Genomic DNA, 17,405 nt, shown 5'->3' with positions numbered 1-17,405 from the left:
GCGGCTTTTGTGGAGCGATGGGTAACGATGCTTCAAGGGTGGCTGTTGTCGGTGTGTTCCTGGTTCGAGCCCAGGTAGGGGCGAGGAGAGGGACGAAAGCTATACTGTTACACTGGCAATACTAAAGTGCCTATAAGAACATCCAATAGTCATAGGTATATGAAATACAAATGGTAGAGAGAGAAATAGTCCTATAATTCCGATAATAACTACAACCTAAAACTTCTTACCTGGGAATATTGAAGACTCAGGTTAAAAGGAACCACCACTTTTCATATGTTCTCATGTTCTGGGCAAGGAACTTAAACATTAGCTTTTTTACATGGCACATATTGCACTTTTACTTTCTTCTCCAACACTTTGCATTATTTAAACCAAATTGAACATGTTTCATTATTTATTTGAGGCTAAATTGATTTATTATATTAAGTTAAAATAAGTGTTCATTCAGTATTGTTGCAATTGTCTTTATAGCAAAAAAAATATATAAAAATTGGCCGATTAATCGCCATCGGCTTTTTTTGGCCCTCCAATAATCGGTATTGGCGTTGAAAAATCATAAATCGGTCAACCTCTAATAATCATTACTAAATGTTACATGAAATGTAAATATTAAATATTTGGTTGCATAGTCTTATTTTCAACAGCTTTTCAATGGCATTTTGCTAGGTAGGATAGCCCAACGTCAAAACACAGTTTTAACTTGTCTACATCAATAACCAATATGCAGGAAGTTTGTGATATATTGAAAACCTAAACAAAAAATGTGCTATGTACACAAACATCTGCCACAATAATCATATTACTTGTATTTTTTTTTAACAAGCACCTTAACTGCACAAGCACCAAAAATAGCAATAAATCACTGATATCGATTAGGGGGTGTGGCAAAAAGGGAGCGTATGTCACAAATTAAGTGGGAAACTGTCACCAAAGTCAGCCCAGAATGAAAGTTATTTCGAACATGACAGTACCTGTGTGTTTGTTTCTCTGTCCTGGTCCACCCAGGCCGCAGGTAAGGTCAAGGATAGCAGGGTTCGGTACACAAATCTGGTTCTCGGTAGGTCCAGGTCTAAACGCCAACAGGTAAGTCCAAAGCAGTCCAGCTCGTACACGGTAAATCCAGCCAATGTAGATTTTCTTTCTCTCTCTCTCTCTCTCTCTCTCTGCTCCACCTTCTGAGGGTTCCCTTTGCTTCTGGGAATTGTAGTTTTGGCAGTCGGCCATTTTGTGATCTGTAGTTCTGATCGGGGTGGCCATTTTGGTGATCAAGCAGAGCCCGTTTATTAGTTCTGCCCTCACATATCTGCCATCTATCACTCGACCCCCTTCTTTGCCACAGGGGGAAAACCAGGTTGTACGTGCTGTTGAAACTAACACAACTAAAAAAACACATGGAAATGGGAGATATCTTTTACCTCGACTGATTAGAGGACAACCTGCAGAAGACAGTCAGCTACATTTTGGAGTGATGCATTTAAATTTAGGGGTCACTAAACAAAGTAACGCAACACTTATTTGTCATAACTCATCGATATCATGCTAAAATCGTTTGGGCGAGAGGAGGGAGATGACGTTGCACGTCCTGTTAAAACTCACAGCTCGGAATCTGGGAATAATGTGTACATCACTGGTTAGAGGACAATTTGTAGAAAACAGCTTGCTACATTTCGGACTGTTGCATTTTGATTCCAGTGGGTCACCAACGTGGTAAGTGTAACACAACTCTTTTTTTGTTAGTCACTTTTTGTTAAATCACATAAATAGTACTCCTCCATTTCAGAGCCTGGATTTTCCCCCTGAGGCTAATATCCCTATCATGCTGAAATCAATTGATAAGGGGGCAAACGTTTGGGCTTCTACATTGTGACATTATTAAAATAATCCTACTACAATGTTAAAACAGTCTACATTGTGACATTAATTCATTGATATCATGAAACAACTCCTTCATGTATTTTCTGATGTTTAATCAGAAATATTTTATCAGATTATCTCTGGTCACAGCTATGAGATTTCTCTCCTGTGTGTTTCTCTGGTGTGGAGTCAGAATGCACGATGTAATAAAACTCCTCCCACATTGATTACAGCTAAAAGACTTCTCTCTTGTGTGTGTTCTCTTGTGTACAGTCAGCTGCCCAGATGTAGCAAAACTCTTCCCACATTGATCACAGCTATAGGATTTCTCTCCTGTGTGTGTTCTCTGGTGTACAATCCGATTGCTAGATGTAGTAAAACTCTTCCCACACTGATCACAGCTAAAGGGTTTCTCTCCTGTGTGTGTTCTCTGGTGTGATATCAGGCTGGTTGACCTAGTAAAAATTATCCCACATTGAGTACAGCTAAAAGATTTCTCTCCTGTGTGGATTCTCTGATGAATTTTAATGCCTGATGAGGAGGTGAATCTCTTCCCACAGTCAGAGGAGCAATGAGTTCTCTTCCCTGTGGATCTCTGCTGGTGTTTCTAGAGGTGTTCTGATCTGGAGAGACTCTTCTCTGCCTCGTCAGCATCATGATGTTGTTGAGGCTCCCCAGAGGATCCATGATAGTCCCGTATCTCTCCTGTGTGAACAACAAAGTCAGACAGATGGTTAAAGGCCCACAACAGCGGACATCCACTGTAAAAGGTGATGCCAACACCGTAGCCATGATGTTGTACAACAATTGACATCTGTAATGAAATGTTAAAATTATTTGACAAATGTCTCAAAATGGGCAAGATTAGTCATATTTTGGCTTGTTTTCACATTAGTAGTAAAATCGATGATTGTATAAGTTATAAGTAAATAAGTTACAGTTGCTGAAATCCTAAGCAGTGTGCCTGACGACTTTTGGTCTCCAATATAGGCCCCTTTCTGTGTTTAATAATATTGCGGCATGAGGGTGATTTGATAGCATACACAATTTGAATGCAAAAACACCTCCCTGCTAATGAGGAAACCGATAGTTATGGCCAAAGTATATCTGCCTGAAGCAAAAATGGTGAGCAAAGATTTTAGTTTTTCACAATGTATTCTGAATGTGAATGGGGGGAAACTCAGGGGAGTAACCTCCATTTCCAGGTTGCTTATGAGTACATTTCACACTACTTTGGATTATAATTGTAAGGCTTGTTTGAATGTCCTGCTTAATATAATGTTTGTGTCATCATCGCAAATCAACCGCTTTGTACGTAAAAAACACCTCAACCAGTAAAATGCTCTTTGGCTAGCTTTTCCATCAGCCTGACAATGAGGGTTTGTACACTTTTTGCCAAATTGGCCCATAACTTCACCTAACAATAACATAGACCTACAGACCCATAACTTCACCTAACAACAAATATACCTATGTCGTGATGTTTGTCATTTGACTGGCATTCAGAAAATGATTTCCTGGATCAGCTGATGATAGTTGAACATGTGACTAACTAAACAGCTACAGTATTAACAATTATGTGTAATTATTGAAGAACCACGTTAATGACAGTTTCCATTTGGGTGTTGTCAATAAAGTAATGATTTTTTAAATGTATAGAATTTTTTTTTCACCTTTATTTAACCAGGTAGGCCAGTTGAGAACAAGTTCTCATTTACAAATGTGACCTGGCCAAGATAAAGCAAAGCAGTGCGACACAAACAACAACACAGAGTTACACATGGAATAAACAAATGTACAGTCAATAACACAATAGAAAAATCTATATACAGTGTGTGCAAATGGAGTAAGGAGGTAAGGCAATAAATAGGCCATAGTTGCGAAGTAATTACAATTTAGCAAATTAACACTGGAGTGATAGATGTGCAGATGATGATCTGCAAGTAGAAATACTGGTGTGCAAAAGAGCAAAAAAAGTAAATAAAAACATGGGGATGAGGTAGGCAGTTGGATGGGCTATTTACAGATGGGCTGTGTACAGCTGCAGTGATCGGTAAGCTGCTCAGATAGCTGATGCTTAAAGTTAGTGAGGGAGATATAAGTCTCCAACTTCAGCGATTTTAGCAATTCGTTCCAGTGATTGGCAGCAGAGAACTGGAAGGGATGACCAGTGAGATATACCTGCTGGAGCACGTGTTATGGGTGGGTGTTGCAATGGTGACCAGTGAGCTGAGTTAAGGCAGAGCTTTACCTAGCAAAGACTTATAGATGACCTGGAGCCAGTGGGTTTGGCAACGAATATGTAGCAAGGGCCAGCCGACATGAGCATACAGGTCGCAGTGGTAGATGGGGCACTGGTGACAAAACGGATGGCACGGTGATAGCAAACTGGATGCAGTCTGAGTAGAGTGTTGGAGGCTATTTTCTAAATGACATCGCCCGAAGTCAAGGATCTGTAGGATAGTCAGTTTTACGAGGGTATGTTTGGCAGCGTGAGTGAAGGAGGCTTTGTTGCGAAATAGGAAGCCGATTCTAGATTTAATTTTGGATTGGAGTTGCTTAATATGAGTCTGGAAGGAGAGTTTACAGTCTAACCAGACACCTAGGTATTTGTAGTTGTCCACATATTCTATGTCAGAACCGTCCAGAGTAGTTATGCTAGTCGGGCGGGCGGGTGCGGGCAGCGATCGGTTGAAGAGCATGCATTTAGTTTTACTAGCGTTTAAGAGCAGTTGGAGGCCACCGAAGGAGTGTTGTATGGCATTGAAGCTCGTTTGGAGGTTTCTTAATAACAGTGTCCAAAGAAGGGACAGATGTATACAGAATGGTGTCGTCTGCGTAGAGGTGGATCAAGGAATCACCCGCAGCAAGAGCGACATTGCTGATATATACAGAGAAAAGAGTCGGCCCGAGAATTGAACCCTGTGGCACCCCCATAGAGTCTGCCAGAGGTCCGGAGAACAGGCCAGGTCGATGAAGACGGCTGCACAGTACTGTCTTTTATCGATGGCGGTTATGATATCGTTTAGTACCTTGAGCGTGGCTGAGGTGCACCCGTGACCAGCTCGGAAACCGGATTGCACAGCGGAGAAGGTACATTGGGATTCGAAATGGTCAGTGATCTGTTTGTTAACTTGGATTTCGAAGACTTTAGAAAGGCAGGACAGGATGGATATAGGTCTAACAGTTTGGGTCTAGAGTGTCATCCCCTTTGAAGAGGGGGATGACCGCGGAAGCTTTCCAATATTTAGGAATCTCGGATGATACAAAAGAGAGGTTGAACAGACTAGCAATAGGGGTTGTAACAATGGTGGTGGATAATTTTAGAAAGAGAGGGTTCAGATTGTCTAGCCCAGCTGATTTGTACAGGTCCAGGATTTGCAGCTCTTTCAGAACATCAGCTATCTGGATTTGGGTGAAAAAGAAGCTGGGGAGGCTTGGGTAAGTAGCTGCGGGGTGTGCGGAGCTGTTGGCCGGGGTTGGGGTAGCCAGGAGGAAAGCATGGCCAGCCGTAGAGAAATGCTTATTGAAATTCTCAATTATCGTGGATTTATTGGTGGTGACAGTGTTTCCTAGCCTCAGTACAGTGGGCAGCTGGGATGAGGTGCTCTTATTCTCCATGGACTTTACAGTGTCCCAAAACTTTTTGGAGTTAGAGCTACAGGATGCAAATTTCTGTTTGAAAAAGCTAGTCTTTGCGTTCCTAACTGACTGTGTGTATTGGTTCCTGACTTCTCTGAAAAGTTGCATATCGCGGGGACTATTCGATGCGAGTGCAGTACGCCACAGGATGTTTTTGTGCTGGTCGAGAGCAGTCAGGTCTGGAGTGAACCAAGGGCTATATCTGTTCTTAGTTCTACATTTTTTGAAAGGGGCGTGCTTATTTATGATGGTGAGGAAGTTACTTTTAAAGAACAACTAGGCATCATCTACTGACGGGATGAGGTCAATATCCTTCCAGGATACCCGTGCCAGGTCGATTAGAAAGGCCTGCTCGCAGAACTGTTTTAGGGAGTGTTTAACAGTGATGAGGGGTGGTCGTTTGACCGCGGACCCATAACGGATGCAGGCAATGAGGCAGTGATCGCTGAGATCCTGATTGAAAACAGCGGAGGTGTATTTGGAGGGCAAGTTGGTCAGGATAATATCTATGAGGGTGCCCATGTTTACGGATTTAGGGTTGTACCTGGTGGGTTCCTTGATAATTTGTGTGAGATTGAGGGCATCTAGCTTGGATTGTAGGATGGCCGGGGTGTTAAGCATATCCCAGTTTAGGCCACCTAACAGAACGAAGTGAAGATAGATGGGGGGCAATCGATTCACATATGGTGTCATGGGCACAGCTGGGAGCTGTGTCTAAAACAGGCGGCAACAGTGAGAGACTTATTTCTGGAGAGATTAATTTTTTTAATTAGAAGCTCTAACTCTTTGGGCATAGACCTAAAAAGTATGACAGAACTATGCAGGCCATATCTCTAGTAGATTGCAACTCCTCCCCCTTTGGCAGTTCTATCTTGATGGAAAATGTTGTAGTTGGGGATGGAAATTTCAGAATTTTTGGTGGCCTTCCAAAGCCAGGATTCAGACACGGCAAGGACATCAAGGTTGGCGGAGTGTGCTAAAGCAATGAGTAAAACAAACTTAGGGAGGAGGCTTCTGATGTTAACATGCATGAAACCAAGGCTTTTACAGTTACAGAAGTCAGCAAATGAGAGCGCCTGGGAACACACAGGGCCTGGGTTAACCTCTACATCACCCAAGGAACAGAGGAGAATGATGAGGTTACGGCTAAAGGCTATCAGAACTAGTGTGTTGTGAACAGAGAATAAAAGGAGCAGGATTCTGGGCATGGTAGGATAGATTCAAGGCATAATGTACAGACGGGTAGGGTGCGGGTACAGTGGAGGTAAACCTAAGCATTGAGTGACGATAAGAGAGGTTACATCTCTTGAGGCACTAGTTATGCTAGGCGAGGTCGCCACGTGTGGGAGGTGGGACAAAAGAGCTCTCTGAGGCATGTTGAGTGGGACTAGGGGCTCCACAGTAAACTAAAACAATGATAACTATCCTAAACAACAGTATACAAGGCATATTGACATTAGGGAGAGACATAAAGAGTGGCATAAAGCAATCACAGGTGTTGATTGGGAGAGCTAGCTAAGACAACAACGGGTAAGACAACAACAGCTAATCAGCTAAGACAACAACAGGTAAAATGGCGATGAATGGGCAGAGAGGGTCAGTTAACTACACACAGGGCCTGAGTTTGAGGCTGGGGCCGACAGATAAAAAAAAAAAAAATGGAGTACCGTGATTAATGAACAGTCCAGCAGGCATCAGCTATGTAGCCAAGTGATCATAGGGTCCAGTGAACAGCAATATATGAAACAGGGAAGCCATTGGGTAGTCATTACTACGCTAGCCAGGAGATGCGCCTGGCTCGAGGCTAACTGGTGCTAGCTTCGGGACAAGGGGCGTCACCGACATCCGGCAAAGGCCGGTTCTGCGCACATCAGACGGAATTACGTCGGCAGACCAGTCATGATGGATCGGCGGGGCTCCGTGTCGACAAAGTGTCCAGGCCAATTGGCAAAATAGGTATTGTAGCTGGAGTAATTTTGTTTGCTAGCTGGGAGATGCACCTGGCTCGAGGTTAACTTCGGGGATGTGCCACTCGGTAGCAGCAAGCTAGCTCCGATTATCCGGTGTAATGGTCCGCTAGCAGTGGATAACAATGACTAAATAGCTAGTAGCTAATTAGCAGGTTAGCTTCTGATGGCGGTTCTAGCTATAAGGTCTAAAAAATAGCAGATCCGTATCACATTGGGTGAGGTGGGTTGCCAGAAGGTACATTTAATTTAAAAATGGATAAAGAGATATAAATATATTGCAATATACAGCTGAAGTCGGAAGTTTACATACACCTTAGCCAAATACATTTAAACACATTTTTTTTTCACAATTCCTGCCATTTAATCATAGTAAAAATTCCCTGTCTTAGCTCAGTTAGGATCACCACTTTATTTTAAGAATGAAATGTCAGAATAATAGTAGAGTGATTTATTTCAGCTTTTATTTCTTTCATCACGTTCCCAGTGGGTCAGAAGTTTACATACACTCAATTAGTATTTGGTAGCATTGCATTTAAATTGTTTAACTTGGGTCAAACGTTTCAGGTAGCATTCCACAAACAATAAGTTGGGTGAATTTTGGCCCATTCCTCCTGACAGAGCTGGTGTAACTGAGTCAGGATGTAGGCCTCCTTGCTCACACACACTTTTTCAGTTCTGCCCACAAATTTTCTATAGGATTGAGGCCAGGACTTTGTGATGGTCACTCCAATACCTTGACTTTGTTGTCCTTAAGCCATTTTTCCACAACTTTGGAAGTATGCTTGTGGTCATTGTCCATTTGGATGACTAATTTGTGACCAAAAATGTAACTTCCTGACTGATAACTTGAGATGTTGCTACAATATATCCACATAATTTTCCATCCTCATGATGCCATCTATTTTGTGATGTGCAACAGTCCCTCCTGCAGCAAAGCACCCCCACAACATGATACTGCCACTCCAGTGCTTCACAGTTGGGATGGTATTCTTCGGCTTGCAAGCCTCCCCCATAACGATGGTCATTATGGCCAAACAGTTCTATTTTTGTTTCAGCAGACCAGAGGACATTTCTCCAAACAGGGCGATCTTTGTCCCCATGTGCAGTTGCAAACCGTAGTCTGGCGGTTTTATGGCGGTTTTGGACCAGTGGCTTCTTCCTTGCTGAGTGGCCTTTAAGGTAATGTCGATATAGACCTCGTTTTACTGTTGATATAGATACTTGTGTACCTGTTTCCTCCAGCATCTTCATAAGGTCCTTTGCTGTTGTTCTGGGATTGATTTGCACTTTTTGCACCAAAGTACATTCCTCTCTAGGAGACAGAACACGTCTCCATCCTGAGCGGTATGACGGCTGCGTGGTCTCATGGTGTTTATACTTGCGTACTATTGTTTGTACAGATGAACGTGGTACCTTCAGGCGTTTGGAAATTGCACCCAAGGATGAACCAGACTTGTGGAGGTCTACAATTTTTTTCTGAGGTCTTGGCTGATTTCTTTAGATTTTCCAATGATGACAAGCAAAGAGGCACTGAGTTTGAAGGTAGTCCTTGAAATACATTCACAGGTACACCTCCAATTGACTCAAATGGTGTCAATTGGCCTATCAGAAGCTTCTAAAGCCATGACATAATTGTCTGGAATTTTCCAAGCTGTTTAAAGGCATAGTCAACTTAGTGTATGTAAACTTCTGACCCACTGGAATTGTGATATAGTTAATTATAAGTGAAATAATCTGTCTGTAAACAATTGTTGGAAAAATTACTTGTGTCGTACACAAAGTAGATGTCCTAACCGACTTGCCAAAACTATAGTTTGTTAACAAGACATTTGTGGAGTGGTTGAAAAACGAGTTTTAATGACTCCAACCTAAGTGTATGTAAACTTCCGATTTCAACTGTACATCTAGATGATGTATTGTTGCACCATGTAGGAGCTGTATAGACCTAGTCTGTTCATTATATACATCTACAGTATGTATTGTTACACCATGTAGGAGCAGTATAGACCTAGTCTGTTCCTTATATACATCTATATGATGTATTGTTACACCATGTAGGAGCAGTATAGACCTAGTCTGTTCATTATATACATCTACATGATGTATTGTTACACCACGTAGGAGCAGTATAGACCTAGTCTGTTCATTATATAAATCTACAGTATGTATTGTTACACCATGTAGGAGCAGTATAGACCTAGTCTGTTCATTATATACATCTACAGTATGTATTGTTACACCATGTAGGAGCAGTATAGACCTTCAGTAGCTAGCTACTTATTTAGATTTAGTTTGACTGAATGAAACTGCCTTAAATGTGCTGTATTTGCACTAATCAATCAACACATTCAGGTCTTTGTATGTCTCAATATAATAGTATTATTTAATTAAATCCATTTAAAAATAATCTTTGTCTGAAAATAAAATATGATCCTCAAATGCGTTTCCCACTCCAGTCAGCAGACGGCGATGTGCGTCTTTCAGGCGATGCTGCTAAGGTGACGTATAATCTAGTGGACGGTTTTTTAAAAACAGCTAGTCAACCACCGCGGTAGCTTGCTAGCCAACATAGCCGAAAGATTCAAGCTATTTATACGCTTTCGGTGTATATTAGCTACTGTGTTTTAGACACACATCTGTCGTATCTACTTGTTAACCTATTTCATGTAATATTACGTTATTTTGTATTAGTCAGCTATAGTAGCTGGCTGGTTAAGTTAGCATTAGCCTAGTCGCTAATGATAGCTAGCTAGCTAAGATCCTCGAACATGAGCTCTCTAAACTACTCCCATCCTGTTAAAGAAGAGGAGGTCGGCTGGACGGAGAAAGAAGCTCTGGGGCTGAACATTGTCGTGAAAGAAGAGAAGGAAGAGGAGGATATCACAGTTAAAAAAGAAGTAGAGGGTGAGGCTGTTACAGTGAAAGAAGAAGAGAAAGACGTTTCAGTTAAAGAAGAGGAAGACACATTCAGAGTGAAAGAGGAGCAGGATGTTACTGTGAAAGAAGAGGATGTAGTTTTTGGAGTGAAGAGGGAAGGGGAGATTACTGTCACATTGAAAGACGAAGAGGAGGAGAGGGGAGATCTGAGTAACACCAGTAAGTACCGCCTTAAATTTGTTTTTACTTTTGGATATTCGGAGTTGGCTCGTCAATACCTCTTCAACGGAGGGCCCTAGGATGATGACTGATATGTCTAGACTCAGACGACGTAGCGAGCAAGCTACCTCTGGTTTTCTCCGTCCTGTTTCCAAAAAGTGACTTAACATATATATTTGAGAAGGGTCTATCTGCTGACCGCAGACTGGGGGCCTCGGCATGTTGTGATTTTCATGTAGCGATGATTTACTACACCAAAGATTATGGATATACTGACAAGATGTATCTCTGCCCTAACATTGTCCACAAAGCGGCACTGTGGGTTGTCTAGCTCCCGCCTATCCTTTCTTTGGATTGGTGGATACATCTTATTATTGTAATCTATTGTTTATATTCTGTGAGGGTTGTTGACGTCAACCGCCTGTATTCAATGGAGATGCCAAGCTACTAGCATGAATATGCATAGCGATCTGGAGACAACTCCTATAGTGTTTTTATCAAAGTTGTATGTCACGTGTCCCCATAACTTAAGCTTTACGAAACTTCTGTTGGATCAAGTAAACCTCACGTTGCAAATGAGCCATTCATTTTGTTGTTGACCAAATTCGACACTTTCCACATTGGGTTGATAATTGTTTCCACCTGGATATGACCTACAGAGCTAAAGTTTTACAATTCCTGGATTTAAATGAATATTTTCCAATAATAATATTAATTTGTATCTTCCTATCCACATGTTGGATCCCTCTCCTTTGTTGTCCACTCTACACAAATAACAGACAACTACTGTGGGATTCCCAATCATACAGCCTGGATACAGCCTGGATTCGAACCAGGGACTGTAGTGACGCCTCTTGTACTGAGATGCAGTGGCTTAGACCGCTGCATCCGTGTGTGTGTCAAACTATTTAACTGTACTAGAATGCTTAAAAGGCCGCAAAAATTTGTAATATCGGTTATCGGTATCGTTTTTTAGGGCAAGGAAAATATTGGATATCGGTATTGGCCAAAAATGTAATATCGGTCTCGGGATATTGCGGTGAGAAAATCCCTCTAAGCTCACACAGCTCTCCTGCACCTTTATCAGATCAGCAGTGATTCATGTCAGCCTCCAGAGAGGTAGTCAGGTGTAAAGTGCTGCAATCATCATGGTGTGTAACTGTTGTTTTGAGTGAGGCCATAACAGGCACAGTCTCGTTTCACAGATTAGTTCAGTCTGCTTTGAAAGTATCAGAAACCTCTTGTATTTGGGTCTGAATCGTAGCCACGACCTCCGTTGAAATTAAAACTATCTCCAAGCATAGTAGCTTGATGGCCTCGATTGTTTATTTTAGTCCCCAGACAAAACCGCACACCCGGGCAAAGTGCAAGTCTCTGGGCTTTCAGTCTCATGAGAGGGCGGTGATGGAACTGGGTCTTGTAGGCCGGGTTCATCAAACTAATATTTAAAAATATATGTTTTTACTGCTAAATTCACATACACTTTAAGAATACTGCTGGAGCAAACAGAAATCACATTGGGTTTTTACAGAAATGTTTGATGATTGACTAGGAATGCCTTGGTGACCACTGTTTTTCACACTGGCTATTATTTTAATGAACTCCACCAAAGACCAAATCTGAACCAATCATAGACTTATATGTTTCATAAGTTTGGCCACACAGTACAGCACAGTAGACAACTAAGTAACTAGATACTCTGTTTGTATTTGACAGGAGAAAGACCAGACTCACCCTCTGACAGCGGGAAGAGTCCTTCAGGGGAATCAGACCCAGAGAAGAGTCCTTCAGGGGAATCAGACCCAGAGAAGAGTCCTTCAGGGGAATCAGACCCAGGGAAGAGTCCTTCAGGGGAATCAGACCCAGGGAAGAGTCCTTCAGGGGAATCAGACCCAGGGAAGAGTCCTTCAGGGGAATCAGACCCAGGGAAGAGTCCTTCAGGGGAATCAGACCCAGGGAAGAGTCCTTCAGGGGAATCAGACCCAGGGAAGAGTCCTTCAGGGGAATCAAACCCAGAGACGCCCAAAGCAGCAGGAGGACATCACTGCTCCCACTGTGGAAAGAGTTTTACCAAGTTAGGGAGCCTGAAGAAACATGAGAGGACACACACAGGAAAAAAGACATTCCAATGTTCCCAGTGTGGAAAAGGTTTTCTTTGGTTATATCACCTGAATAGGCATGAGAGGACACACACAGGAGAAAAACCTTTCCAATGCTCCCAGTGTGGTAAGAGTTTTAACGAATTAGGGTACCTATTAATACATAAGAGAATACACTCTGGAGAGAAGCCTTACCACTGCTCAAAATGTGGAATGACTTTTACCTGGTTAGGGAGCCTGAAAACACATGAGAGAATACACACTGGAGAAAATCCTTTCCAATGTTCCCACTGTGGAAAGAGTTTTACCCAGTTAGGGAACCTAAATCGGCACAAGAGGACACACACAGGAGAGAAGCCTTACCAATGCTCTCAGTGTGGAAAGAGTTTTAGGGGTTTAGTGAGTCTGAAACAGCATAAGAGAATACACACAGGAGAGAAGCCTTATCACTGTTCCCAGTGTGGAAAGAGTTTTAGATGGTTAGGTACCTTGAAAATGCATGAGAGGGCACACACAGGAGAAAAGCCTTACCAATGCACCATGTGTGGAAAGAGATTTACCCAGTTAAAGTCCATGAAATTGCATGGAAGAATACATACTGGAGAGAAGCCTTACCACTGCTCCCACTGTGGAATGACTTTTACCTGGTTAGTAAATATGAAAACTCATGAGAGAATACACACAGGAGAGAAGCCTTATCAATGTTCCCAGTGTGGAAAGAATTTTAGGGGTTTAGTGAACCTGAAACAGCATGAGAGGACACACCCACAAGAAAAGCCTTACCAATGCTCCCTGTGTGGAAAGCGTTTTACAAAGTTAGGGGGTCTGACAAGGCATGAGAGGACACACACAGGAGGGGATAAGACCTACCACTGCTCCCTGTGCGGAAAGACATTTAACAGGTTAAGGCATCTGAATAAGCATGAAAGAATACATACACAGGAGGAGAAGACATACCACTGCTCTCATTGTGGAAAGACATTTTCCCAGTCAGAGGACCTGAAATCACATGAGAGAATAGAGAGGCTGTGTTCTGACTTATGTTTTTGACTGACAATTTGTGTTTTTGTTTACACCACATTAATAAATCATATTGTTTATATGAAGTCTTCAACAAAATAGGTTTACTTAAAGAAAATGTTTGTTTCATGTCTAAAATGAGATTTAAAAAAATGATGTACATTGATATTTTGGATACAAGTGTACAGGTTTCAGGCTCATACAGAGCAGGTGCATAACAAAGTTTGTAATTTTCCATGATAGTAAGTAAGTAGCCTTGCAGGAGCCTTCGATTGTCTGATCCAGAACAGCTCATAGTAACAGGAACCTTGGCTTATCTGAGCCAGAACAGCTCATAGTAACAGGAGCCTACTTCCCCTGGACAGGACTCTAGTCTATAGAATACCACAGTATAGTAACAGGAGCCTACTTCCCCTGGACAGGACTCTAGTCTATAGAGTACCACAGTATAGTAATAGGAGTCTATCTCCTGTTTCTGTAGTGTGAGGCAGCTTGATGTACAGTACTTCCCCTGGACAAGATGCTAGTCTTAATATTTAATGCTTCTCTTTAATTATTTGTTACTTTTATTTCTTATTTGTATTTTTTTATTTTTAAACTGCATTGTTGGTTAGGGCTTGTAAGTAAGTATTTCACTGTAAGGTCTACACCTGTTGTATTTGGCGCATGTGACAAATAAAATTTGATATGATAGCCTTGAAACCAGCCTTGAAACCTCTTGAATTTGATTTGATATATGATTTGGATATTGCTAAATCAATTTGATTGGATACAGTTGCAGATAAACATATTGGCACCCTTGCACCTTTCTTAAATAATAACCCATTTCTTCTAAAATAAGTTGAAATTGATGGTCTCCACACCTTATAGGATTTTCAACATTGCAGAACCAATACATTTTTTGTTAACTTAAGTTTACATTCGGCTAATTCAGCCACACCCATTGCTGACAGGTGTATAAAATCGAGCACACAGCCATTCAATCTCCATAGACAAACATTGGCAGTAGAATGGCCTTACTGAAGAGCTCAGTGGCTTTCAACGTGGCACTGTCATAGGATGCCACATTTCCAACAAGTCAGTTTGTCAAATTTCTGCCCTGTTGAGCTGCCCCGGTCAACTGTAAGTGCTGTTATTGTGAAGTGGAAACATCTAGGAACAATGGCTCAGCCGCAAAGTGGTACCCCACACAAGCTCACAGAACGGGACCGCTGAGTGCTGAAGCGCGTAGCACGTAAAAATCGGCTGTCCTTAGTTGCAACACTCACAACCGAGTTCCAAACTGCCTCTGGAAGCAACGTCAGCACAAGAACTGTTCGTCGGGAGCTTCTTGACTATCCACACATTACGCGCACACCAGCCTAGCCTAATTTTTTTTTTGATATCTAGGATTGTTCTGACAAATATTTCCGGGCTCCGCTGGCATGGAATCTCCCAGGATAAACATCCATGCTCTCCTCCGGGAGGTTATGACAACACAACATCAAACACCGTAAATACACAACTTGATTCAACCACTTGAAAAGGTTGGGAACATGTTTTCATTGGCCAGTGAGTAGTCAAGCCCTCGCCTCAGCTACAACTTATTTATCAGAATTCCTGCTGTAAAAATAGCTACATTATTTCAGACACCCACAACTCAACTGCACCATGCGAGTTTGCTAAGATTTATGTTTGGTTTGTTAAAATAGAATCTTTAGTCTTGGGTCCCTGCATTTTAAAACATTTCTTTACTTTTGATATTGAATACTGCATTGTTGTTGAGGAAGAGCTTGCAGGTAACGGGGCGTTTATACTATTGGTAAAACATGTGGATAACCACGCTAGCTTCGCTCTCGTGTGGTGCTAGCAAGCATAATTGGTAGTGCTAGGTATCAACAGCCTCCCGACTGGCGCAGCAATGCATCGCACCCATGAGGCAGCACACAATTGGCCCAGCGTCGTCCGGGATAGAGGAGGGTTTGGCCGGCTTGGATGTCCTTGTCCCACGATCATAAGATCAAAATGATAGTTTTACAGTCTAAGCCCTGTCCGAGGGGGAGGTTCTTCTAAACTATATGGAATTGTTTTAAGAAGGTTTAAACAACATGAAGGACTTCCCCAGTATAGTACTGTAGAAACACCCTCCAACACGAAGGACTTCCCCAGTATAGTACTGTAGAAACACCCTCCAACACGAAGGACTTCCCCAGTATAGTACTGTAGAAACACCCTCCAACACGAAGGACTTCCCCAGTATAGTACTGTAGAAACACCCTCCAACACGAAGGACTTCCCCAGTATAGTACTGTAGAAACACCCTCCAACACGAAGGACTTCCCCAGTATAGTACTGTAGAAACACCCTCCAACATGAAGGACTTCCCCAGTATAGTACTGTAGAAACACCCTCCAACACGAAGGACTTCCCCAGTATAGTACTGTAGAAACACCCTCCAACACGAAGGACTTCCCCAGTATAGTACTGTAGAAACACCCTCCAACACGAAGGACTTCCCCAGTATAGTACTGTAGAAACACCCTCCAACACGAAGGACTTCCCCAGTATAGTACTGTAGAAACACCCTCCAACATGAAGGACTTCCCCAGTATAGTACTGTAGAAACACCCTCCAACATGAAGGGCTTCCCCAGTATAGTACTGTAGAAACACCCTCCAACATGAAGGGCTTCCCCAGTATAGTACTGTAGAAACACCCTCCAACATGAACGGCTTCCCCAGTATTCAGGTTTTTGAGGAATCTAGCCTCGCAGGAAGAAAGTTTTATTTTATGGAGGTTTCATTCAGTTCTCTTTTTCATATTTAACTAAATACTCTGTCTTTGGTAGGAGAGGGATCAGACTTATCACTGTTCCCACTGTGGAATGCGTTTTATTCAGTTGGGAAGCCTGAATGAGCATGAGCGGACACACACAAGAGAAAAGCCTTACCACTGCTCCCAGTGTTAAAAACTGATTTTCATGAGTAGGGGACCTGAAAGCTCATGAGAGAATACACACAGGAGAAAAGCCTTTCCAATGTTCCCAGTGTGGAAAGAGTTTTACCTGGTTAAGGAGCCTGAAGGAGCATAGAGGACACACGATACAAGTCCAACCAGTGCTCTCCCTCTGTGTGGAAGGACTTTTTCCCAGTCAGAGAACCTGAAATCACTAGGGAATAGAAAGGCTTTATTCTGACTTATATTTTTGACTGATAATTTGTGTTTTTGTTTTGTGCCACATGAAATCATATTGTTTATGATTATACCTGTCTATATAAGGTCCCACAGTTGACAATGCAGAGCAAATTCCAAGCCATGAGGTCGAAGAAATTGTCCGTAGAGCTCAGAGACAGGATTGTGTCGAGGCACAGATCTGGGGAAGGGTACCAAAAAATGTCTGCAGCATTGAAGGTCCCCAAGAACACAGTGGCCGCCATCATTCTTAAATGGAAGAAGTTTGGAACCACCAAGACTCTTCCTAGAGCTGGCCGCCCAGCCAAACTGAGCAATCGGGAGAGAAGGACCTTGGTCAGGTAGGTAACCAAGAACCCGATGTTCACTCTGACAGAGTTCCAGAGTTCCTCTGTGGGGATGGGAGAACCTTTCAGAAGGACAACCCTCTCTGCAGCACTCCGCCAATCAGGCCGTTATGGTAGAGTGGCCAGACAGAGGCCACTCCTCAGTAAAAGGCACGACAGCCTGCTTGGAGTTTATCAAAAGGCTGCCCTGTTCAGTTCAAACC

The 17,405-nt window shown here is 42.5% G+C and overlaps 1 protein-coding gene across 1 annotated transcript; it reads left to right on the top strand.

The window, feature by feature from the left end:
• Window positions 1-10,013: 10,013 nt before the first annotated feature.
• Window positions 10,014-14,379, top strand: LOC123725614 (uncharacterized). The gene is made up of 2 exons (XM_045692069.2): window positions 10,014-10,565; window positions 12,282-14,379. The coding sequence occupies exons 1-2, from the start codon at window positions 10,238-10,240 to the stop codon at window positions 13,712-13,714; spliced, it is 1,761 nt and encodes a 586-aa protein (XP_045548025.2). The 5' UTR covers window positions 10,014-10,237; the 3' UTR covers window positions 13,715-14,379.
• The last annotated feature ends 3,026 nt before the right edge of the window (window positions 14,380-17,405 follow it).

Source organism: Salmo salar, chromosome 12 (assembly GCF_965601325.2).
Source record: "Salmo salar chromosome 12, fSalSal1, whole genome shotgun sequence".
Lineage (NCBI taxonomy): Eukaryota > Metazoa > Chordata > Actinopteri > Salmoniformes > Salmonidae > Salmo > Salmo salar.
Note: the sequence above shows the minus strand (reverse complement) of the source record. Positions and strands in the feature narration are given on the sequence as shown.